The sequence below is a fragment of the Bos grunniens genome, chromosome 13 (genome assembly GCF_055505025.1).
Source record: "Bos grunniens cultivar Pamir isolate PY7600 chromosome 13, Bosgru_T2T1.0, whole genome shotgun sequence".
In the NCBI taxonomy this organism is placed as follows: Eukaryota; Metazoa; Chordata; class Mammalia; order Artiodactyla; family Bovidae; genus Bos; species Bos grunniens.
Window position 1 is genome coordinate 61,968,565 of NC_141177.1, and position 27,630 is coordinate 61,996,194.

At 38.1% G+C, this 27,630-nt stretch overlaps 1 protein-coding gene across 6 annotated transcripts in view; it reads right to left on the reverse strand.

Moving 5' to 3' along the window:
- PLXDC2 (plexin domain containing 2) overlaps window positions 1–27,630 on the reverse strand; it is a 427,187-nt gene that overhangs the window by 176,282 nt on the left and 223,275 nt on the right. For all 6 annotated transcript variants that reach the window (XM_086334550.1, XM_086334552.1, XM_086334549.1 and 3 more), the window contains one exon: window positions 8,655–8,724. In XM_086334550.1, the coding sequence (XP_086190676.1) occupies window positions 8,655–8,724 (70 nt within the window). The remainder of the gene's footprint in view (window positions 1–8,654; window positions 8,725–27,630) is intronic.

Consider the following 27,630-nt stretch of genomic DNA (forward strand, 5'->3'; position numbering starts at 1 on the left):
AACAAAGTAATCTAAATCTACCATAATCCCATTAGAAATAGCCAACAAAATATTTATTGTTTAATAATATGTCCCAGCTCCAGAGCTGTACCAGTTGAAGTCAGAACACAATTTTGAGTTGTTTCCACATTATACCTACTCGTTTCCTGTGATGTAAACAGGGGAAAATCCTGACAATAATGGTTAGCATTGAAATAACTTTATGCTTCCCAAGTGGCTCAGTGGTAAAGAATCTGCCTGCAATGAAGGAGACGCAGGAGATGCGGGTTTGATGCCTGGGTCACAAAGATCCCTTGGAGGAGAGCGCAGTAATTCACTCCAGTATTCTTGCCTGGAGAATCCCTACAGACAGAGGAGCCTGGCAGGGTACAGTCCATAGGGTTGCAGAGTTGGACATGATCGAAGCGACTGAGCACGAATAAAGAAAATTGTCTCCTAATTCAAAGGCAAAACATCACACATAAATTTACCCAAATGAATGTTTAATTTTGCATTTGGGGTTGGGTCTTCAGTATATTTTAGAGTTGGATTATTAGCAGTTAATCAAATCTCATGTCTATGAAAGGCAACCTGGATGAGATGCCACCAGGCAAGTGTCATCCCCACCCCCCATCATCTTACCCATAACTAACTTTATGCTTTGATGACTTGTCCTTAAAGCTCATGTTCTACAAAGGGTAGAATAAGAAGCATCAAGATATGGATGGCTTGCTGTTGATAATAATGCCTGTTATTCAGTTATGACCCATAATATCACAATTATACCAACATTTCAAGATTCTTCTGCCATGTGTGAAATTTTGTAATACTTTCAGAGTTGCAGCCCTGGAAGGCCTTTAGAGGAGCTTCTGTGGTGTACTTAGAGATGACAGATATACCCACGCTAACAAAGAGGACATCCGAGTCATCTACACAGGCCTATACTTCCCAGTTAGGAACGGATGAGCCAGACTTTAAAAGGAGATAATGAAAAGTTAAGTCCCTAAGCACCTCCTGAGCTATGGATCATGTTACCAAAGAAAACAATAGACAAACTAACAGGCAAACACAACTTTACAGCAAACGTATTTTGCAAAGGAATAGAAGAGAAACAAATACATATTAAAAAAAAAAAAAAGGACAGTAGTAACAATACATGCTATTTTTGTAGCTTTTTCTCTGAAATAAGTATCACTAATACATGTTATGTCATTAACTCCTGACAAAAGTCCTTATGAACTAGGAGCTTTCATTATGCTATTGTACAGATTGGGAAACTGAGGCAGGAGAGATTAAGTAATTCACTGAAGGTCACAATAGCTATGACTGGTGTGATTTATGAAGACCCACATTCCAATACAAGAGTATTTATCTTAACCTAGGTATCAGACTGCTTCTTGGAGACTGCTTCTCCAAGAAAATGAATTTCAATTGCTGACTTCAGTAGAAAGAGAACACTTTTGAACTTATTCCTGAAATGTCCAGTGTGTGTGTGTGCTCAATCAAGTCCAACTCTCTGTGATCCCATGGACGGTAGCCCACCAGGCTCCTCTTCTGTCCATGGTTGCTATTTCCTTCTTCAAGGGATCTTCCCAATCCAGGAATCAAACCAGCGTCTTTTGTGTCTCCTGCACTGGCAGGCAGATTCTATACCATCATGCCACCTGGGAAGCCCAGCATCTAAAGTCAATCCTGCCTCACTTAATATTTTTCTCCTCTTTCTAGGACTGAACAAGGTTAGAGCAATTGCTGTACTTTGTTACTTTATTAATTAGTCACCTAAACTCCTTTTGTTTTCAATTGGGTGATGTATCTGAGCATCTAGGTAATACTGTTATTTATCTGAACTAGGGAGGAAAGCAAATATTTGCCAATATTTCAAACAAAGCCTGGATCCACAAGAGACTAAACGGTGCCTTCCGTGTGCAAACATTCCTAAGTGAACAGTGAACGTCCATTGATCTGTGGACTTCTCTGTTGCTGCTATGGTGATGGAAGGGGCTAAGCCTGGAGAATCTGCTTCTTATGCAGACTTTCACTTTGATTAATCAACATTTCCCCATTCCTGTCACCAATCATCACTTATCCACCATGGATCAATGATCCTCTCTTTTTTAAAACTGTACTTCTGTCTACCCATATTTCTGCCTCTGGTAATTTTCATACTGACTCTAGTCTGTCTCCTGGGTGGCCCCTTTCTGCATCTCTTGCTGCTCTGATCTCCAGCGACACCTCACCCCAATCCCAAGGAACCAGTGCTGATGAAATACAACACATTGATACACAGGAGAAACAAAGGGGCTTGTGAACATGCAATTCATAAAGCCTCAGGGAAAAGAATTCAGTAATGTTGGTGAATCTGCTCAATCTACTGAGGGACACTCGACAGTCTGGGGGAGTAAATTATCAAGAAGGACAATTGAGCTGGACTTTCAGGACATATATCCAGAGAATCACTCAGACACGGCAGAGCAGACATCACACAACTTATCTTTCCATCCAGGAATCTTTGAGACTTGAGTTTGTTACTTTAAATTAGTGAACCAAATTGGAATGGATTTTCTTTTGTGCAACATCTATCCCTTCAATATCTCCCTGCATGTATCAGATCTCTAGATACACATAATAACATAATGATAATAATAATATAAAATAATGTCATTTACTTTTTCACTAGATTCAGAAAGATAATGGATGCAATAAAGTTCTGTTATATCGAGGTTATATACTTGGAAGATTACAGGGTTGGTATTTTAAATCAATCATCCTGAGTAATAACTAACTCTCTTCTGCTGTTAAAAAGCCTTTCATAACTGTTATTAATCAAGTACCTCTAAAAAGCATGAAAGTCCTTATTTGGGACTACAATTAAAATATTGCTTGGGACTACAAAATAAAATATTATTTGGGACTACAATTAAAATATTGCTATTTGAAAGAAAGAATAAAAAAGAAACTGGAAGATTTGGTAATATAGTTCCTGAAAACCCAATCAAAATAATATGCACTATTTTTTTTAACCTCTCTTATTAGGGACTTAAGGGGGAAAAAACAAATGACTATTAACAAGATATAGGAAATTACTTTAGATCTGATTGCATACCATAGCTCAAAGAATGGGGCTTCCCTGGCAGCTCAGTGGTAAAGAACATGCCTCAAATGAGGGAGACACACATTCAATCCCTGGGTCAGGAAGATTCCCCTGGAGGAGGAAATGGCAACCCACTCCAGTATTCTTGCTTTGGAAATCCAATGGACAGAGGAGCCTGGTGGGCTAGAATCCATCGGGTCACAAAAGAGTCAGACACGATTTCGTGACTAAACAATAAACAACAACAGTTTAAAAAACACACACACAAATTAATTTATTTTCACCTTGGGAGGAGTACTAATGGATTAGGAGGCATGGGAAGAAAGGAGATACAGTTGTTCTTCTGTGTCCCAGACACAGCCCCATTTCCATACCAAAATCCCCTGAAGCTCAATTTGTATACAACCAACACATATCCTCCCACATACTTTAAATTAACTCTAGGTTGTCTAATATCTCATACAATGTAAATAATTGCTAATACAATGTAAATACTATGTAAATAGTTGCCAGCTCACAGCAAATTCAAGTTTTGCTTCATGGAACTTTCCAAAAAATTTTTTTTCAAATATTTTTGATCCATAGTGGGTTGCATCCCAGGACACAAAACCTACAGATATGGAGGGCTGACTATATATATTTTACTTTTCCTTGTTTGACTTTTTTTAATGCCATTAATTTTCCAGATATTAAATACTGATTACTTAGTGGACATTTTACATTTTATTAGTTAGCATCTGGCAAACAAAAGAAAACAGAACTAAAATTGACATCTTATAAAATGCTATATGTCAATTATATCATTAAACCAGAAGAAGAGATGTGTGGGAAACAGGTTTTACAATAAAACTGTTTTCATACCCTGACAAAAAAACCTGAACAGCTATCTTCTTATATCTTCAACTAGAAATTCACAAAGAAAGGAAAGGAGAGTAAACCTTTACATAACCAAAGTTGCCTTTTAATTCATATCATCTTTGATTCCTAATCTCATGTGTGGCTTGCTTGCAATTCTGCACACTCATTTTGAATTAGCCTATATCTACATACTTAAAATTTGGGGTCAGAATTGTCTGGATAATGTCAACTTTTCTCTTCCCCATTATATAAGGCATCAATTACCATTCTTCCACCTCTCACTCTCCTCTCATCTAGTTAAATGTAGTGCCTACAATGAACTCATGAAAAAGATATCATTACTAGTGATGGTTGCAAGAATTAAAAAATTATATTCTCAGATGTAAACCTGCTTTTTGAAGCTTTTAAAAGATGACCTTAGAAGCCTAAAATTTAAAATGAACCTATTAAAGTATTCATCTTGTTGCTATTTAGCTGCTCACTCATATCTGACTCTTCGCGACCCCATGGACAGTAGCCCGCCAGGCTATTCTGTCCATGGAATTCTCAAGTTAAGAATCCTAGGGTGGGTTGCCATTTTCTTCTCCAGGGGATCTTCCTGGACCAGGGATTGAATCAATGTCCCTTGCATTTGCAGGCAGATTCTTTACCAATGAGCTACCAGGAAGTCCATATATAAAGACAGGTCACAGTAATTTGTGGACACATTCAGGGAGAACTGGCAGTCAATAGAATATCTTCTTTCATTTTGTATCATAAAAACCAATGTATTCCTATTTAAAAATTTCAGTCCCTGGTCTATTTGTAATGGTCTTCAGTCTACTTTATTTAACCTGAACTGTGGTTTCTATTTTTCTTGTAAGTTTTTCATAGTTAACTACTTTCTCTAGTTTTGTAAAATGATGAGCATTTGTCAGGTAGGTCTATCTGCTTATACCACCTATTTAGTCAGAAGAGACCAGCTGAAAATCTATGATTCAGAAGTTCTCTTCCAAGCTGCTCTTAGCTTTACTCACCTGTGTCCTAATGAATCCTGTTGCCTGAAAACCTTTGCAAACACAATGATTAGACAACTCAAATGATGTGCCCTTCACTGGCTTCTTTCTTTACCTTTAAACCTGCCTCTTTCTTTACCTTTAAACCCCTCACCTTATCCTATCCTCCATTACCAGATCAGGCCAGATCTGTTATTTACTCAAAGAAACCCAGTGCTTGCTGGATATCATCCAGATGTCTAAAGTTAAAAGTATTTTACACCACTCTTCCCAGTTCCCATTCACTGAACTCTTACTTTGAGTCTCCACTCAAGACAAACAGATTTACTTGACAGCCCTCCAAATATGCTCAATATGGACTCAGCAAAGTCACTTAGCTCAGCATCCCTTTGTCTAGAATATTCCTTCCCTCTTCACCTCTTTTCAACCTGCTTCTCTGCATACTAAAATTACACCTTCCTTTAAGGCCAATGTCAAATGTTAGCTTTTTTACAAACCTGTTTCTGATTTCCTCAATAAGAATGACCCTCTCATGGGGCACCTTTCTGATCCTCCAACACTCACAGTCAACCTTGTCTTATCACTTAGTCACATAATCCTTCCTCTTCTTAGATTCTAAGCTCCTGGAGGAACCACAGTTTATTCTTCTCTGTACAAACCAAAGTATTAATGTTATGTACTGTGTCTTTCACATAGGAGGGACTCAACCAAAATTGATTGAATAAATAAACAATGGAGGTGTAGACAAGCTATTTATTTGGTTGGAAACTTTTACAAGAGATTCTGGTTCCATTTTGGAGAAGCCTAGGTCAGTGTCTAAATTATCTCATTTGTGCCTCTCTAAACAGGGTATGGATTTATATATGCAAGTGCCATACTAGCATTTCTTAAACAAAAAATAGAAAAAGGCTTTTTTACATTATTGTTTTCTTCAAAGAAGATAGAAATCATTCAAGACACCAGATTTTTCTCTTATTTTGAGGATCTTTGCAAAGAAAAAAGGTATTTTGAAGCAGTAAACATGACATAGCCATCTGTTTGGGTTTTTCCCCACCAACTCAGCTAAGGGAAATCTTACTTCATATTGGCTAAATTGCTGACATGACTTTTAAAGATAAAATGATTTGAGAAACTGAAAATGCAAAGATGCCCATATTTTTACCACTGTGTGTACAGATTTTGAACAAACATAATTAATGATTCACTTTTAAAAATTCAGTAGAACACTGGTAGCCTAAGTCTCAGAAAATATGCTTAATGTTCATATTATGAGATAACATGTTTACACCATACTTTAAAGATGTGAGTGGACATGAAGTAATTCATGGTTTATAGGAGCAATCTTTTAATTTGCCTTTCTCCTTTTCATTCAATCCTTCAACATATTAATTAAAATGTCTATTAAATGCCTGGCAATATACTAGCACAGAAATACACAGTGAACTCATTAAGACAGAATCTGTGTGTAAATTTTACTTATATATAGGTCCGTTTTTACATAAAATGTAATAGCTTCTGGACTGAAGCCCTAAAAACAGTTCTTTTGCTTAGAGTTTGTAAATTTTTCTAATAGCATCATTTCTCTCCTATGGTTTGAAGCCACAGAATTACCAAGGTCCTCAATGGCACCCCACTCCAGTACTCTTGCCTGGAAAATCCCATGGATGGAGGGGCCTGGTGGGCTGCAGTCCATGGGGTCGCTAGGAGTCGGACACGACTGAGCGACTTCACTTTCACTTTTCACTTTCATGCATTGGAGAAGGCAATGGCAACCCACTCCAGTGTTCTTATCTGGAGAATCCCAGGGACGGGGGAGCCTGGTGGGCTGCCATCTATGGGGTTGCACAGAGTCGGACATGACTGAAGTGACTTAGCAGCAGCAGCAATATTTGTCACACTTTCAACTATATGCACTAACTTCAGTCTTTTTATACTTTAAGGCATTACAAAGTATCTTGATTCTGCTTTGTGTTTTTATTTTTTTAACACCAAAAACATTTTATATTGGATTATAGCCAATTACCAGTGTTGTTAATGTTGTTTCAGGTGAACAGTGAAGGGACTCAGCCATACATGTACATGTATCCATTCTCTCCCAAACACCCCTCCCATCCATGCTGACACACAACATTGAACAGAATTCCATGTGCTATACAGTAGATTTTTGTTGGTTATCCATTTTAAATATGGTAGTGTGTACATAACCTTCCCCAAATCCTTAACTATCCCTTCCCCCCAGCTATCATGAGTGTGTTTTCTAAGTCTGTGAGTCTCTTTCTGTTTTGTCAGTAAGTTCATTTGTCTCATTTTTTTTAGATTCCACATATAATCTTGGTTATGCTTCTTAAGTTTATCACTTATCTAATCAAGGACTAGTGACTCTAACTGACTTTTGAGGCAGTGTACAAAATTGTCCCAACCTGCTTTTCACATCTTAACATTTTTTTTTTTAAACCTACACATCCAGCTTCATTCAAATTCGGTTATTTACTGTTTCAAAATACTCCACAAATTTTCTCTTCTGTATAGTATTTATTCAAGATATTCTTCCCTGTGACTTACTCTTCTTTCCCTACACAATCACAGAAATTCTAACTTCCTTCAAGAAATATCTTAAATAATTTTTCTATTAAGTCTTAAAGGATTCTCACGTTTGAGCTTTATCATCTCTGGAAACTCATATTTCATCATTTGTATTTTCTAAGGAACTCCCCCACTCTGCTTCACCTTGTGTACTAGGTTACATGATCCTAAGGCAGAGGTAGCTTTGTTTGCCAGTGCTTAGAGATGGTGCTTAAAACTTTTCCTTGATTATTGGTATTCCTGATTACAAATCTTCCTCTGAATCCTATATAACTTCTAAGTCTTTTACTGAAATATGATGAGTGACCAACCTGGTTTCCATACCATCCAGAAGACCAAAACCCAGGGAAGGAAAGGGACTCTCTCTGGTGCTTTAGTATGAGCCATCCACAGACCTTTCATCCTATCTGTGTATTTCATTTATTAATAATTTGCTTCTTTACTTTTCCATTTTTATGTTTTTCTCTCTTTCTCCTACTTTATCTACTGCTCCTTATTAGGCAAACAGTAATATTCTCTGGCATTTTGCTTATTTCTGCTAGTAGCATTCAAGGAATACATTTTTCTGACTCCTATATGCTATAAAAACAGATAATTGCATTTCTAGGCTATTGCTAATCTCTAAACTAACCTCCAAAGTTTGTGGAGAAAAATAAAATGAAGAGAATTCAAACCGAATTTCAGTGTTCATTTTTAAAATTCTCAGTCAACTTAGGTGGCATTAAAGGGGGAGGAAACAACCAAATAACTAAAGCTAATAGAATGTGTGTGTGTGTGTATACACATATCTCAATCTACTACATAAGTTAAAAGAAAATGATACACTTCTATAGCTTCCTTAAGCACATTTTCTTTATAATTCTGTTCCCTTTCATATAGTCTTCCATATTATCAAAAATGAATGAAAACTTGAAAAGAAAGCAGAGATGAATCTATGCTGAAAATTATTATAAGTACATTTTTTTTTTCTACAGAAAAGTTTTCCCCATAGCTGTACTTTTCTTAGGTTTTATTTATACCCATGACTTTTTGATAGAAGACAATGGCTTTCCCAATAAATGTCCCTTTTGAAATATGGAGTAAATTAAAAATAATAACTGTAGTGAAACTGTAGATTATTTAGAGTGAATGGGTAGAAAACCACTTACCCCCAGTTGCCACAGTGATTTCACGTAGGAAATGGCCATAAAATGGAAAATCGAAGGACAGATTCACTCTCTGCAAGGAACAACAACCAGAAAAGAAAATCAATAATGTGCATAATAGTAAATGTAAAATGAAGAGCCTTCTACCTTAAAAAAAAAAATGCTTCTACTTTACCCCACTATTATTGTAGCTGACTTTTTGAATCTGAATCTTGGATGGAAATAAAAGAATTTTTTACCCTCTGATAATTAAATGTTTAAAATATGTGAAAAAATAAAGTTGGGCTGTTATGATCTGTTAATCTGTTCTTCACTTCCAAAGAGAATCTAACAGTTTCAGCTCTGAATCAAGCTTTTCTCTTTAACATCACCACTACCTTTCAGTTGATCACTACAAAGCAGGTCAACCATCATGATCAACAATTTATTTAGGGTTATTTTTTGTTGGATTAATCTTCTCCAAAATAGTAGAGCATGTTACCTGTTCAGTTTTACTGAATAAAAAGTAAAAATATTTTAGTTTAGGCAATTACATAGTCAACTTATCTTCTGTATAGAACAAAAGGCAGTTTTATAGAACAAGATACTTTGCACCTACAGATCTAAACCTGCAGATATTTTTCTTTTTCAGATTGTGATAAACTCCCCTGATTCAGTATACAAATGACCCTTGAACATGGGTTTGAACTGTATTGGTCAGTTCTACTTATAACATGTTTTCTTTTTTTTTCCCCCCAATAATATAGTATCTGTGTTTTCATTAGAGAGATCTTTAAATTATTGCAGTGTTGAGAAAAGTTTGATTAGAGATCACAAAGTATGAAATCAAAAGGACTAGGGTTTGAGTCCAGATTCTATCCTGCCCTTGGGTGAGTCACTCATTAATTCCTTTGTTTTTGAGGCAGAGGTACCACTGTGTGGATTTTCAACTGGGTGAGGGCTGGCAGCCCTGGCCCCCAGTGTGTTTGAGAGCAACCACTTTATGTACACTTTTAAAGGCATGGGATACCGATAATTAAAAAATGTTGGTTACTAGAAAGCTACTTTTACTTTGTAGAGAGGAAAACTGGAGAGACTGAGGAATAAAGTTCATAAATTTTGCCCCTCTTTTTTTCTGAAAGAAGATCTGAAGCTTTGGATATATATATATATATATTTATAATATATCTTATTGTTATATATTATACATACATATGTATAGTAAGATAAAAAACAAGACACAAAAAAGCAAAGCAAAGAAAAACAAATCCTAGATTTTTCATATGTTTGAAATGATATGAATCAGATTTATTATTATTAGGAAGGAAACAAGAAAAAAACAGTGAGCTGTAACAAAGATGATCAACTGAAATAAAAGGATCCATAGGGAAATTAATTAGCTGATTTAGAGCCCAATAGAATGTACAAACCACCTATAATAAAAGGCTATTATGTTAAAATTCAACAATTTCAATATTATATCTCTCCTAACATACAAGCTAAAAAAATAGAGCAGTATAGTTAGATTGAATTTGGCTCTTTCCAATTGTGCAAATGATTGCTTTTTATATCCATCAGAGATTCCTAATGACTTATTTGGCATGATATTAATCATTTAAAATTTACAGTGACTTTCAATTAGTTTTTTTCCCTTTCCTTTTTAATGAAAGCTGCATCTTCAGAAGGGTTTATCTTCATTTTTTAATTTATGCTGACTAATAGGAACAACAAAACCTATTTTTACAGCACTGACTGAAATGAGTGGTTACTAATAACCCTAAAATAAAAGCTTCAGGGGCAAAATCATATATTTCAAAGAAGACATCAGACACAGTTTTATAAAGGCACTTGGTCTAGTATATTGTTCTCCATCAGTCTAATTTTTTCCATGCCATGGACAAATTGGTAAAATTTGGAATTCTCACTTCCAGAATAAGAGTTTGGTTTAAACATCTATCACTAACAAACTCTATCAATTACTACCAAAGATGAACCAGAAGAATATGACAATTTCTCAGCCATGACAAATATTTAAATATTTTTAGAATCAAACTGAGAAAAACAAATACATAAGTTAAAGACTATTTTTGATAGTAAGTTTTCACAGAAAAATTTGCTAATATATTATCCTGAAGCACAATATCAATGATTGAAATGTCTCCCCGTTTACTGTCTAAATGACCAGCTTACCTTAGTTATCACCATGGCCTGCTTTGCACTAATAGCAATGACAATTAATAAAGGTGTTACCTTCTCAATAGTTGTGAAATCTACCCTTTTCTCTTCAGGTACTACTGACACCCTTCCCTAAGTGTAGGTCAGTTTTATCTCAATGACTTGCTTACAGGTATCTTGGTTCCATTTTCCTTGGAATTTGTTTTCCTATACTATCTAGATAGAATATCACTCCCCAATCCAAATCTTTCGATCTAGAATCCCACTGACCCTGGAATCATGCAAAAATAGTGAAAACGAGTTTTAAGATCCACCACTAATTGGTCTCTGCTATCTTATGGTTCTCCCTTCACGTTCTCTACCCTGGCCAGCCTTCTAGAACAACTTTTACTTCCTTGAAAATGCCACCCTTAATCTTGGGCTCCAGTTCTTCAACATGATGTCTCTCTTGACTGTAATGATCTCTCAACCTTGGTTGGCCATGGCTCCCATATTCTTCAAGCCTTGGCCTAGTTTCCTTGGTACCGTAAACCTGACATAAGGACTTGGGGCAGATAGTTTGTTTGGAAGGTGATCCTAGGAAGCATTTGCTAGGGACGTGGAAAAAGTGAGACACAGAAAAGAGAAAAACCAGTAACAGTTACTGGATGTGTTACCACTATAGCCAGGTCTCCCTTGGAGACCTTCTGGGAGACAGTAGGGAAAACATGACTCAGAATCATCTCACTGGAGGTTGGGAGGTTGAGATATTGATCCATCCACTCTGATCTCCTGTTGATTGGCAGCGGGCAGATGATTCCTTTCTTCCCCAGGATTATTCTCAGGCAGAAAGAAGAGACACAGCACTTGAGTTGGGATGTTAGCTGGTATCCTGGAAATTGCCTCCCATAGTTTCAATTTTCATTGAGCTCAGGGAGGCAGAAGGAATGTGGGGCAAAGGATCAAGAGGGACCACAGAGTGTCATCCTCAGAGTCCTACCATTACTTCTTGCAAAGTTATACCTCCTACCGTATCTCATCAACCATTCTCTCTATATGCATGTACACATAAAACAATCACATGGGGTTCAGATTTTAACTGCTTCAAAGTGAAACTAACTTAGCACCAGAGTCGTTAAGAATGGCCCAAAGTGTCAGTTGCTTAGTCATGTCAGACTCTTTGTGACCCCATGGACTCTAAGCCCACCGGGCTCCTCTGTCCATGGAATTCTCCAGGCAAGAATACTGGAGTGGGTAGCCATTTCCTTATCCAGGGAAAAATGGCCCAAGTGGGACACCAAAACTTGAACCCAGATTTGAAAGACAACAAAGGCAATGTTCCTAATTACTGAAATATTGAAAGTAAATAAAAAGTATCACACTTAAGGGCAAATTTCTGAAAATTATCATCCCTCTTTACAACACATATAGACACAGATACACAGAACAACACATCCACACAAATTATTAAAACAAACAGAAATGATTAAATGCTAGGATTTCATGGGACTCTTTGAAGCTAAATTATTATATATTCCATGTAATTACTCCTGGGTAATTGGTTCATTATTGCTTCCTCCCCTGGTAGCTCAGATGGTAAAGAATCTGCCTGCAATGCAGGAGACCCAGGTTTGATCACTGGGTTGGGAAGATCCCCTGTAGAAGGAAATGGCCACCTACTCTCGTATTCTTGCCTGGAGATGTCCATGGACAAAGAAGCCTGATGGGCTACAGTGGCTACAGTCCATGGGGTTGCAAAGAGTCAGACATGACTGAGGAACTTCTACTTTCACTTTCTTTTCATGGTATATTAAACAGGTATTCAGTGAAGCTAAAGGAGAGTTTTATTCATTCATTCATTCATTCATTCGTGTAGTCAAAAATCATTGATCCAACACCTTATACATACCAGGCACTAAATCCAAGGATGAGCCTCAAAGAGTAAGACCCAACCAGTTTCTCCCTTCAAGGCGTTAAGAAGGTGATGCAGGAGAGCAACATGGAAGGAGAAACTAATAGGCCCAGGCAGGAGCAGAGTAAGGACCTGAAGAGGACACCTAACCCAGAGGAGATGCACGGAAGCTCTTCAAAGGGGACTGCCAGACACTAGTCAGATGAGACCTGAAAGCATGGGAGTGAAAGGCATGGGTAAAAACATACGTAGAAAATAATACTGGAAGGATCATAATTAATTGAAATCATAATTAAAAGTTGGGCTTCCCAGGTGGCTCCAGTGGTAAAGAATCTGCCTGCCAATGCAGGAGATGTAGGAGACTCCAGTTCGATTCCTGGGTTAGGAAGATCCCCTGGAGAAGGAAATGGCAACCCACTCCAGTATTCTTGCCTGGAAAATCTCATGGACAGAGGAGCCTGGTGGGCTATATTCTGTGGGGTCACAAAGAGTCAGACACGACTGCGAACACACACACACACACACAAGTTGGGAGTGAGGGAGAGAAATCTAGAATAAAGGACAGGTTTCTAGCTAGGTGACTGGCGGACCATAATCCACTAACTGAGATGATGAATACAGGAAGAAGACCTATTTTGGTTAGGTGTGAGAAGACCTGTTGTGTCACTAGTTAATTACACATCCTTTAACCACATCATTAAAATTTTTTAGAACTTGAATATGCAACAAAAACTCTTCTGCAACCAGAAATGTAAACAAAATCCTGGACAACATCACAAAAAGCCACTGCAAACAAGAAGCATAATATTGGAATTCACTAGATTTAATTGATGTACATGACACAAATGGTGAATATTTTCCTATTTTGGATCTCATACAGTAAGAAATATCTAAGGTAAAAGAAGGGCTTCACAGGTGGCTCAGGGGTAAAGAATCTGCCTGCCAATGCAGCAGATGCAGGCTCAATCCCTAGGTCAGGAATATCCCCTGGAGGAGGAAAATGGCAACCAACTCTGCTGTTGCTGCTAAGTCGCTTCAGTCATGTCTGACTCTGTGCAACCCCATAGATGGCAGCCCAGCAGGCTCCCCCATCCCTGGGATTCTCCAGGCAAGAACACTGGAGTGGGTTGCCATTTCCTTTTCCAATGCATGAAAGTGAAAAGTGAAGTTGCTCAGTCGCTCAGTCCTGTCCGACTCTTAGCGACCCGATGGACTGCAGCCCACCAGGCTCCTCCATCCATGGGGTTTTCCAGGCAAGAGTACTGGAGTGGGGTGCCATCGGCTTCTCCAGCAACCTACTCTAGTATTCTTTATACATATTTTTCTTATGATTGTTGCCATCTGGGTTCTAATTATTATGATCTCTGCTAATTCTTTTTTAATAACACAAGAATTATAATCCTATGTAGAGAATGATCCTGGAGAATCCCATGGACAGAGGAGCCTGGTGGGCTACAGTTCATGGAGTTGCAAAGAGTCAGATATGACTGAGCGACTGAGCACACATGCACACGCACACAACATAAAAGGAAGAAGTGTTTAGAAAATTGTCATGTAAAGACAATAAATTAATTAATAGAGCAAAATGTAAAATAAAAACTCAAAAGTGAAACTGTAAAACGCATGTGTGACATACATAAAATCAACTGAATTTGCTAATTCCTTATACTTGGCAGAAAGCGAACTATTTGACAGGAGAGGTATCATAATTCTGAGACAGGCATAAGAAGTATCATATGCGGGACAAGAAATTTGTGAAGCGTTCTTTGAAAAGCTTGTAGAAGTAGGTAAATAGGGGTTAGATGGTGTGCTGCAAATTTATAGCAGGTACAGCCACATATGACTGTGAGTTTTGAAACCGAATCATGCTATTCTACAACTTGCCCCATGGAATCACTGTGGGGAATTGACTATCAGGGGGAATTGACTATCAGAGGAAATTAGGGCCATATTAATAGATTTCTTTTTTTCCAGCCATGCCACGCAGCTTGTGGAATCTTAGTTCTTCCACCAGGGATGGAACTCAAGCCCCTGCTTTGGAAGGGGGAGTCTTAACCACTGGACCACCGGGGAAGCCCCTCTCATAGATTACTAAGCACGTCTACCTCTCTTATTGCGTCTGTTACATATTTTTCTTATGCTTGTTGCCATCTGGGTTCTAAGTATTATGATCTCTGCTAATTCTTTTTTAATAACACAAGAATTATAATCCTATGTAAACACTGCTCCAGTTTTACTTGTTTGCCTATTTCTCAGTGGTATTACAAAGATAAATTAATCAATGCTTTCAAGACCTTGAAGACAGAAACCTCCTAATAAGAGTTAAAAAAATCTGAAGTGGGTGCATTTATAATCCTAAAAACCATTGAGAAAGTCACTCATAAAAAATGCCTTTTGTTTTAAGACAGCTTCTTGTTTACAGGAGTAAAGTTACACTCTTATGGTTCCCTAGCCTCCATTTCATCTTTATAAGGTATAATCCTCATGAAGGCAGCCTGTTAGTGGAGAAGGAAATGGTAACCCACTCCAGTATTCTTGCCTGGGAAATCCCATGAAACCTGGCGGACTACAGTCCATAGGGTCACAGAAGAGTTGGACACAACTTAGTGACTAAATGACAATGACAAGCTTTTAGTAATTGCTGATCTCACAAGTTCACGACAGCAACAAGTCCAAAGAATATAGGTGGTGTCCATTTATTTAAGAATAAATTCATGGGTTAATCATTAATTTCTATACATGTATTTGAATGTGCTATTTTTATTTTATTTTTTTTGAACGTGCTATTTTTAATCATTCAAATAATTTCATGTTTGTAGGGCACGTGTTTGTATCTTGAAGCTATTAAATAAGCAGGATGAAGATGGTGATGATTGACAAAGTGAGATTTGTATTAATTTTTCCAAAAAATTAGGCCAAGTAAATTGGAGTGATAGCATTTTCAGTTTGTTTATTGATGCCAAGTATTATTAAATATTATATTAATAACTTTGGGAGGAGTTGAAAATTTAAAGGAAAAAATACATGTTGTTTTATTTACATGGCTATTTCTAATGATACGGGTTTTCATCCAAAATACCTGAATAAATGACCAAATGACACCTGGACCTTCATAAGCTCTGAGTCAATGGAGTCAATGATGGTTAACATTGTATTATATACCTGAAGGGTTTGGCATAGCAAAAGTTCCTTAAAACTAGTTTCCTGAATAATAACAGCTCCTTATCTGATTTCTAATAAGGAGGTGGAAATGATTTGATACATGTTGTTTCTAATAGCAATGGAGGCAAATTGCTTTTGTAATAGAATCACATCACAATTAGATATTATGTTTCGCAGAAACATTATGATGGCTTCATTTTTGTTATATTGAAATGATCATAACTAGTGTATTTACTGGTGTTATAAGAATGGAATTAGCTTTTAATGTATCAGACATCATTCTAAGTATTTTGTCTGCATTAAATAAGTATGAATGCTAAAACTAGGTGAGAGTATGACAAGAAAGAAGATGTTTTGTATGCACAGAGTATCTCCTCCAAAGATACTTAGTAATTAGAAAAGGAAAAATAGTAAGTTTACAGTAAAGAAACAAAATCTGGTAGACATCACCTTAAGCAGGTGATCAAAGTTAACATGGCTGGTAATGAGACGTGATGACATCAGGTACCTCCTGATGTATGCATGATGACGGACAAAATACCATTCCCTGGGTATTCTTTTTTTTTTTTTTCTTCCACACTATGTATCTTGTGGGATCTTACCCCACCAGAGATGGATCCCTGGTCCTGGGCAATGAAAGCCTGCATGTTAACCACTGGACTGCCTGGGAAGTCCCTCCCCTAGTATTCTTGCTAAAATAGAGACCTGTATTTAACCATGAAGCAGCAGTAGACAAACCTCAAATCAAGATCACTGTACAGAGACTGGTAAAGACTCTTCAAAATGTCAAGTTCATGAAAGATAAAGAAAGACAGAAAATGTGTCATAGATTGGAGGAGGTGCGACTAGAAGATTTGACAAATAAATGCAATGTGGGTCCTATATTGGATTCCAAATAGGAATAAGGGTGGTTTGGGGACAGTTCACAAAAGGTGAATATAGCATGTAGATTAGTTAAGAGTATCACACCAATGGTAATTTCTTGGTGTTAGAAATTGTACCATGAGTATATCGTGTTACTACTTGGGGATGCTTGTTGAAAGCTATATGGGAACTCTTCGATAAGTTTTCCAAGTTTATTTACAAGCCTGAAATTATTTCAAAACAAAACTTTACAAGTTGTTCATTCGCTCAGTAATATGTGACTCTTTGTGACCCCATGGACTGCAGCACACCAGGTTTCCCTTCACCATCTCCCAGAACTTGCCCAAACTCATGACCATTGAGTCGGTGATACCATCCAACCATCTCATCCTCTGTCATCCCCTTCTCCTCCTGCCTTCAATCTTGCCCAGCATTAGGGTCTTTTCCAATGAGCTGGCTCTTCACATCAGGTGGGCAAAGTATTAAAGCTTCAGAATCAATTCTTCCAATGAATATTCAAGATTGATTTCCTTTAGGACTGACTGGTTTGACCTCCTTGATCAAACTTTATAAGAAAGGAAAACTAATAAGTTCAAAGCACCAGAAGCAGTAGAGCCAGGATTTCAATCCAAATGTGCTTGACTCCAAACTCCTAAATCTTGCCCACTACAGGACATCACTCTCTCTCCCTTATACTAGGTGATCCTTTTCCTACCTATTTTCACATCTTCTACAGGCATTTTCTACTTGGTACTCTTAACGTTGTCAGTAACTGATGTTTTTGTTCTTAGTTAACATAACTTAATTTTCTTTAAAATTTAATAACAGCGGAAATAGAAAGCTCCCGGATGCCTGAGGCTAAAGCCACACACGCAAAAAGAAAATCTGGAGAAGGTACAGAGCAGTCTTTCTGATGAAATCACAGGGACTGGACTAGACTAGACTAGACTCGACTCAACTCCATGCTGGGCTGCATGGAGCTGTCATGAGCTGCACACCATTGAGGTCTGATGGTAACGTGGTGGTCTCTTCTCACTGGATGATGGGAACAGCCTGAACTACTCATTTTGCGCATTTGAGGATTAGATGCTTCCATTTCTTATCTGCCAAGGATAGATCCAAGGGCCTGTTTTCTAAACTTACACAACATTCATTTATTTATTTATTTATTTTGTAAATAGACTCCTAATTTTTTTTTATTCCTTTTTTTTAACTTTATAATATTGTATTGGTTTTGCCATATATCAACATGAATCCGCTACAGGTATACACGTGTTCCCCATCCTGAACCCTCCTCCCTCCCTGTACCATCCCTTTGGGTCACCCAATGCACCAGCCCCAAGCATCCAGTATCGTGCATCGAACCTGGACTGGCGACTCGTTTCATATATGATATTATACATGTTTCAATGCCATTCTTCCAAATCATCCCACACTCTCCCTCTCCCACAGAGTCCAAAAGACTGTTCTATACATCAGTGTCTCTTTTGCTGTCTCGTACACAGGATTCTTATCATCTTTCTAAATTCCATATATATGCATTAGTATACTGTATTGGTGTTTTTCTTTCTGACTTACTTCACTCTGTATAATAGGCTCCAGTTTTATCCACCTCATTAGAACTGATTCAAATGTATTCTTTTTGATGGCTGAGTAATATTCCATTGTGTATATGTACCACTGCTTTCTTATCCATTCATCTGCTGATGGACATCTAGGTTGCTTCCATGTCCTGGCTATTATAAACAGTGCTGCGATGAACATTGGGGTACACGTGTCTCTTTCAATCTGGTTTCCTCAGTGTGTATGCCCAGCAGTGGGATTGCTGGGTCATAAGGCAGTTCTATTTCCAGTTTTTTAAGGAATCTCCACACTGTTCTCCATAGTGGCTGTACTAGTTTGCATTCCCACCAACAGTGTAAAAGGGCTCCCTTTTCTCCACACCCTCTCCAGCATTTATTGCTTGTAGACTTTTGGATCGCAGCCATTCTGACTGGCGTGAAATGGTACCTCATTGTGGTTCTGATTTGCATTTCTCTGATAACGAGTGATGATGAGCATCTTTGCATGTGTTTTACAATTGTCAATGGTAATGACTTTTCACTGGTTTATTCACCTGTTTAACAAATATTCACTTATAAAAGTAAAATAAACTGAAAGATATAAATATGAGTATATGGGCTTCCCTGGTGGCTCAGATGGTAAAGAATCTGCCTGCAACGCAGGAGATCCAGGTTTGATCCCTGGATCTGGACGAACCCTGGAGAAGGGAATGGCTACACACTCCAATATTCTTGCCTGGAGAATTCCATGGACAGAAGAGCCTGGAGTACTAGAGTCCATAGGGTCACAAAGAGTCAGATATGACTGAGCAACTAACACTTTTCAAGTTGGTATACAGGTGTATGTATGTACATACAGATAGAAAAATTTGAATTAACAAGTTTCTACAGCAAGTTACTACCAAAGAGAGAAAATGTACTATGGAGAGGCATTTCCATGTGGCCGATAGCAATGCAAGCTCTTTTGATATATCCTAAAGTCAGATCCTGCTTCAAGGCCATAAATGAGCTGAGTATTTGCCAGGAATAAAATAGCTGCAGTGGGCAGGATGCTTCACGCCACTTTTACCATGTGGAATTTTTACAAAATGGAATTTAAACAAACTCTCCCTCTTGCAGGGCAATGAACAGGATATGGGTCGTTAATCCAGTGACAGAAAACACTGGAAACCTAATTAAAAGGTCAAATTGTTCAGGAAAAGGGGCTAATCAATATGCAAATATACAGGCAAGGGAGTGGCTCCTTTCAGAAATAAAGCCCATCAATCGAATTGATTTTCTGGGTTAGAAATTCTAACTGCTTCAGCACTTTTTTGTAACCGACAACTTAATTAACCCTGCATATTGAACGACACTGCATGGGGCTACATGTAAATTAGAAAATAACATATGAACATTTTGCAGTTACCCATTGCTTGTTCATATGAACTTGAGACTGAGTGAACATCATATCTTTTGATCTCTTACACTTCCTGGTTCCCAGCAACACTTGGCTTATGGTTGCCTGCCTATACTTGCACGTTTTGAGAATTATTCAAATGAGTTATGTGACTGTTTACCATTCAGGGAGAGTGCAGAGCATAAGTCTGTTTAAGGGCACAGAGGGTAAGAATAACCAGGATTTATAAAGGAGCCCTGGGAGAGTCAGTGGGGGAGGGGAGACCCAGAGGTCACATCCGGATTTTCCACACTGCTCTGAGAACAAGGCAGTAATTCTACCAGACTTCTCCAACCTGAGTGTGCATGGTAATCACTTAAGGTTCTTGTTAAAAATAGACTCTGCTGAGGATAGTCAGGGGTGGGGGGAGGGAACTAAAATTCTGCATTTCTAACAAGCTCCCAGTGCTCCTGAGACTGTCCCAGAAACCCCACTTGGAAAGTCAAGACTTTGTGTCATATAAATGGTCTTTGAAACTCTAAAACAGTGCTGTAAGGAAGCTTTGACAAGCGTGAAATGGGTTAAAAGGATAAGTAGACTTGATTCTGGATAACATCATCTCACTTTGCCTGTTAGCACTCATCTGACCTGAAATTTTCCATTTAGGGCAGGAAAGGATAGGGATACCTCCTAGCACAGCACCTTTAAAGTAATGATTTGCAAAAGCTCTTTGCAGCCTCAGTACACCTAAGGACAAGGACATGGTGGCTACTTCCTTGACCAGTGACCCTCAAACAGGGCAGGACAGGAAATGTATTCCTATGAGTTTATCCGGGACAGTTTGAAAATGCCCTTGCTTGTCTCCGTGGATCATAATCTGTCCTCCCTTCTCTCCTGTCACTGGAAAAATGATTGTTTTAGAGTTAAAATGTCTGTATGACAGTGATTAGTATCAATACTAACAGTCATCTAGAGCAGCCACTGCTTAAGCATAGTACAAATGTTATTAATAAATCATTCCATTCTAGTGAAAATCTTAGAAAGTAGGTACTATCATCATTCCCATTTTACAGCTGAGGGAAATGATTAACATAAAGTAAAAACACTGTAAGTTACCCAGCTTTTAGCTGGCAGAAGTGGAGACTCTTGTGTAGGCAGCCTGTTTCTAAGTAGACATGCTTATACACTCTATCAAGCTGCCCCTCAGCTGACATTGAAACAGCTCGAAACACTGACCAACTGAAACTGGTTTTGCTCCCTAAAATCAGGCTGTTGAATAATCAAAACCTGGGTTACTTTACAGAAACAGCAGTGCACATGTGCAAGATAGGAACCGGTGTCTCCAGACTGACCCTAAACCAATAAACTTCAATCTATGGATCTCAAAGAACCGATAAGTTGCCACTGGAGCCCTTTACAAAGTGAGAAGTCAGCTTCCAGCAGCACAGTAACTAGAGACTAGCCAATCAGCTTCCAAGTTTGAAATCCCCTGACCCCTTAAATTTCGCCCCAACCTTGAATCTGAGAGACAGGTTTGAGCCTTGCCTGTCTCCCTGCAGGTCAACCTCGCAATAAAGCCCTTTTCTTTCTCAAACACCTGCGTCACAGTATTGGTTTCTATGCACATCATGTAGGGTATTAGGATTTGGAATTCAGTGCAGGCAAATCTCAGCAGAAGGGTGACTAAATCATTCAAAATTTGACCACAGGTTGAAATGAAAATTTAGGCCAGGTCCAATTTTAACTCTTCATCCTCCTCCACTAACATCCCCTCTTTTATTTATTTATTTATTTTTAACATTTTATTTGGAAATAAATTCAATGAAAGTTACAATAATCCAAAGAGTCTCCTATATCTTTTATTCAGATTCACTGGTTTTTAATAGTTTGCCAAAGTGGCCAACTTTTGGATTTTTCAAAAGCTAAATAAGTAAATTGATGCCTCTCAACACAGCTTCCAAGAGCTGCTCCTTTACCCACCCTACTCATGTCTACAGCTGGTCCTGCAGGGATCAGGACTCAGGTAGCTAAACTCAGCCTGTCTATCAGGAGTGAACCTTACTTGACATTTGTGTCAGACACTGGCTGCATAACAAGAAATTCCTTGCAATTTATCACTCATTGAGAGTGACTAAAAGTGTTCTACTTCCGGTCCCATCGGCATAGGAACAGAGCACCTTCAGTGAAGAAGGGATGAGACCTACATTCTGGGGCTGGAATTTCAGGCACAACACATGTTCCTGATGGGGAGGCCAACTTATAAACAAACAATGTGAGATCTTGACTATTTCACCGAAAGTAATCATCCACCTAAGTCATAGGCTATAATTTAGTAAGAAGAAATGGACAAAAATAAAGTTACTGAAAACAGACACCAAAAAATATTTTTAAAGGATACTAGAATACTAACTTGTTCAGGAAATTTCAATTCCAAAATGTCTGAAGTCTTTTATCTTCTAAGATTTTCCACAAGACTTATACCTAGCTGCTTTTCGTTGTATTTACTCTTAGGGAACATTATATTCCATCTACATTTTGCTAACTTTTCTGTGCTACAAAATGTTTTCCTTGAAAAGAGTCCTGTGGAAGCTTTATCATTTAATAACTTCAGGATGAGACTATGTTTTACACTCATGTTATCTAAAATTAACCCTTGTTAAGTCTTCATAGGGTCCTAGACAGATCAGAAAGGATGATTAAAAATGGGTTTGATAAGACAACCTATGATGAAAAATAGGAGTAACTGGATTTATTTATTTCACCTGAGACACAGCTGCTTGACTGTGGGATCCCACTTTAGCAGCCCTAATTATAGAAGATTAATGTGAAACCTCCAAGTATTTGCCTCACTTGTGACTTTAAAAAGTTGAGTAGATAGTTATCTATCTAGATTTACTTTACAGTCATCACAGACAACGGCGAATGTATGATTACTTCCTATGACTCTAAATTTATGTAAAGAATGGTGCCTGTCCTCTACTAAAGACACAACATGGAGAAATGGGATGAAATTAAACTGAAATATGATGAACTCAAGGATGACTTTTAAAAAGAAAGTATGTTCTTGCTTTGGAAAACAAAGGTTAGGAATATGCGTAAAAATTGGCCACTATCTTCGAGAATTTCCAAAGTCGCTTCCATGACTAAAATATTAGATGGGAATGTTTAGCCTGAGTCATTAACACCATCTGTGGAAGAGGGACTAGATCCTTCCATGTCCACTGGCTTTGGGACAAGCAGACCAGCTCACCTGCATGGCATGCAAAGGAATTCAGTTACTCTGATCTCAGATTGGTTTTGTGGAATGGGGGAAAAACACAGCCTTTCTTTTCCATAAAAGGCCCTCAAATAATACTTTCTTCAGGACAGATAATTATTCTCAAAATTTATAATTTCAATATGATAATATTAATAGTAAAGTGAATTAATTAGACAAAAATTAAGTTAGAGAAACAGTTGTACAGACACAGCTTATCCTAGTCTGTTATTAAACTAGAGAAAAACCCCATGAATGAAGACAAGTAAGGACAGGTTGATGAACTGTGTATGTCTTGTGCCTGTGTGTCCAGTCGTGTTCGACTCTTTTGCAATGCTATGGACTGTAGCCTGCGAAGCTCCTTTGTCCATGGAGTTTCCTAGACAAGAATACTGGAGTGGGTTGCCATTTCCTCCTCCAGATGTATGTCTTACTTGAAATGAAACAACTCACAAGAGAGAATGCAGCAAGTTTATTTACCAGTCAAAATAAAAATAAAAGCAACTTATTGTTAGACACTGTGAATAGGATACAGATAAAAATGTGTGGTCCAGATAATAGCCCGATAGAGATAGCAAATTAAATTGCCTTTTGAGTTAATAATTTAGAAAAATAATCACTTATCAACAGATTTTCTAATGCACAGGAAAAAATAAAATTCTGCAATATACAAAAACAATTGACTTAAGTCACCACAAGCATCGGAATGTAGTTCTCCCAACATCAACATTATGCAAATTTAAGACCAATGGAAATGCTAGTCAAAATGCTGTTATTTTTCTGGGGAAAAAGAAAATACCTTCAGAAAGCCTAATTTTTGTTAATGAAGGTTTCGGTACGTTTTTGAGTAGTCTGAAGATCCCCACAGAGAACAATCCAATTTTTAAATTTTAAAACAGTCTATCATCAAAACTGTACCAGTCTCATCAAAAACTTTACCAGCTTTATGGTAGACAGGAGAGCAACAATTCATTTCATTTTGCTAGTGTTTCTTATATAAAGAATCAATCTTCCTACTAATACATAGAAAAATAGTTAAAAAATTTTAAGGGCAGGGTATGTTTATGTCTGACAAAAAGCACACTGGCAATTTCCTGGCCAAAAAAAATTATTTAAAGATATATGGATATAAATATATGGGTGCATATCTATCTATAGAAAGCGACTCTGAGAGATTACTTAGGAATTAATGTATTTAGGGTTAATATGTTTTGTTGTGAAGAATTAGGACTCAAACAACAATGCTTCATTACTGCCTCATTGTTATTTGATGTTTGCAGTGTCCTTTCATATTTATTTCACTTTTATTCTTGAAATAACACTGGAGGGGAGTCAAAGCAGGCACTTTCCCCTTTGTTCTAGGTTATAACATTGAGGTCCAAAGAGGCCTGAATCTAAGAAAACGAGTTTTGGAGTCAAGGTCTCATAACGTCTGTAACCCCAGAATCCTTCCACTGGGACAATGGCGCTTCTGTAGAAGTTGTGAATCAGAACTTCATAAACTGTGGTTTCAAAAGACACACGAATTATAATTTGGTTGTTGAATCAAACTGTGTCCAGCAATAAATTAAGTTAGATGGACTGAGAAGTACAGAAGAAAATCTCAAAATGGTGGCATTTGAAGGTCTCATAGAAATTAAAAAAAAAAGAAGAAGAAATTTCAACTGGTTCCCAGGTTTGTAGTCAGAAAGTTCTAGGTTTGCAACCTGATAACTATGGACTTTAAATAAGGAACAAAAAACCCAAATAAGTACCACTATTTGAAGGTAAGGTGCTTGACTCATTGCTTGTCATGTGATAGGGACTTATGCCAATTTTTTTTTTCCTTTAACTACTGTTTGAAGACATGCTTCTTCCTTTAATGTGTCCAACTGGAAAACTAGGTTTTAACATCTGTTTTTACTGCAAATATGATTTAAGAATTGTTATTTAACTCAAAAAGAACAATGGGGATATTTAAACAAAAAAGGACAAAGGGGAAATTGAAGGAACATGTAATCAAATTACTACATACATATATATATATCAGATCAGATCAGATCAGATCAGTCGCTCAGTCGTGTCCAACTCTTTGCGACCCCATGAATCGCAGCACGCCAGGCCTCCCTGTCCAACCCCAACTCCCGGAGTTCACTGAGACTCATGTCCATCGAGTCAATGATGCCATCCAGCCATCTCTTCTTCTGTCATTCCCTTCTCCTCCTGCCCCCAATCCCTCCCAGCATCAGAGTCTTTTCCAATGAGTCAACACTTCACATGAGGTGGCCAAAGTACTGGAGTTTCAGCTTTAGCATCATTCCTTCCAAAGAAATCCCAGGGCTGATCTCCTTCAGAATGGACTGGTTGGATCTCCTTGCAGTCCAAGGGACTCTCAAGAGTCTTCTCCAACACCACAGTTCAAAAGCATCAATTCTTCGGTGCTCAGCCTTCTTCACAGTCCAACTCTCACGTCCATACATGACCACAGGAAAAACCATAGCCTTGACTAGATGGACCTTTGTTGGCAAAGTAATGTCTCTGCTTTTGAATACGCTATCTAGGTTGGTCATAACTTTCCTTCCAAGGAGTAAGCGTCTTTTAATTTCATGGCTGCAGTCACCATCTGCAGTGATTTTGGAGCCCAGAAAAATAAAGTCTGACACTGTTTCCACTGTTTCCCCATCTATCTGCCATGAAGTGATGGGACCGGATGCCATGATCTTCGTTTTCTGAATGTTGAGCTTTAAGCCAACTTCTTCACTCTCCACTTTCACTTTCATCAAGAGGCTTTTGAGTTCCTCTTCACTTTCTGCCATAAAGGTGGTGTCATCTGCATATCTGAGGTTATTGATATTTCTCCCGGCAATCTTGATTCCAGCTTGTGTTTCTTCCAGTCCAGCGTTTCTCATGATGTACTCTGCATATAAGTTAAATAAACAGGGTGACAATATACAGCCTTGACGGACTCCTTTTCCTATTTGGAACCAGTCTGTTGTTCCATGTCCAGTTCTAACTGTTTCTTCCTGACCTGCATACAAATTTCTCAAGAGGCAGGTCAGGTGGTCTGGTATTCCCATCTCTTTCAGAATTTCCCACAGTTTATTGTGATCCACACAGTCAAAGGCTTTGGCATAGTCAATAAAGCAGAAATAGATGTTTTTCTGGAACTCTCTTGCTTTTTCCATGATCCAGTGTATGTTGGCAATTTGATCTCTGGTTCCTCTGCCTTTTCTAAAACCAGCTTGAACATCAGGAAGTTCACGGTTCACATATTGCTGAAGCCTGGCTTGGAGAATTTTGAGCATTACTTTACTAGCGTGTGAGATAGTATAAATACTAATCATTTTAGTTTACATTATTAAAGCAAAGAGAAATTAGGGTGTTTTGGCACGTGAAGAATGTGAATTAAATAGTAAGTTTTACTCTGACAGCATAATAGTATTGTGGATGGGAGAAAAGAGACAACTGTTACTCTATGTCCAATATTCCTCCTTTTCTAGAAAATTAACCCAAGATCCCAAAATACTGTTCAGACCACATTTATAGATGATAGTGGTGAAGGGGATAATATTCTTTAAAAAGTTATGTTTCCAGGTCAGACACTCCTGTGTCTTCCTGTGACCTACTGGGAGGAAGTTGGGAAGGGCAGCCATCCCAGTTTTCAGCTTTCTGACTTCCTTTCCCTTTGCCCGGGGCTGGTTAGTTAATCAGCTGCCCTTGAGTCTCCCCTAGGCTAGATCTTTCTGTTCTCTTCTTTTGTCTAACTGGCTGACAGAAAGGATGCCCTGGGTATGCAAATTTCATCATTTGGTGTTAAGACTTAAGAAACTCCCCTCTTCCCTTAGAGGTTAAACTTAAGTCCTGTTTCCAGCCAAACTACCAGAGGGGGCCTGCGTGCTGTCGCTTCAGTTGTGCCCATCTTTGTGATCCCCTGGACTGTAGCCTGCCAGGCTCCGCTGTCCATGGGATCCTCCAGGCAAGAATACAAGAGTGGGTTGCCATTCCCTTCTCCAGGGGAATCTTCCCAACCCAGGACCGAACCTGCTTCTCTTACTTCTCCTGCATTGGCAAGCAGGTTCTTTACCACTAGCACCACTTGGAAAGTCCACCAGAAAGCTCTGCATCAAGGATTTTGATGATTATATCAGGAACCTAATCTATGAAGTGGATCACTGTTTCCCATTTGCTGTTTTCCCTTGGGGTTAAGCCTCTCAATAATATCACAGAGGGGAGAGTAGCTGTGGCTGAGTGTCTGTGTTGTGTGTATGGAGAGGGGTGGGGGAAGAGGCTGTATGTGGGCATCGTTGAGTCCCTGGCCATAACACTACCTTAACACTGCAATTCTGTCATCACCTCTAAAACCTGGTTCTACTCCAAGGCTGGCATAATAGAGAGGGAGTGAAGAGAACAAGGCAGGATTGGAAAGATGAGCAGACCAGTGGAAGAAATAGTGAAACATGGATCACTTTCTTCAATTTTTAAAACAAATATATAACATCGTATTTCTGAAAGAAAGAATGTAGGAAACTTTTATAAAATATTCTAGTAAGAAAATTTGTAAGTTCCAAGATATAAAACTATTTGAATGAAAAAGTCTAAATGGCAAATTTTTCCTGAAAAAAAAGTAACTACATGATATTATCAACTTTATTGTTATAAACTGAACTTATTAATATGTACTTGGATGTGAATGCACGCGCGTGTGTGTGTGTGTGTGTGTATGTGTTCTGTTG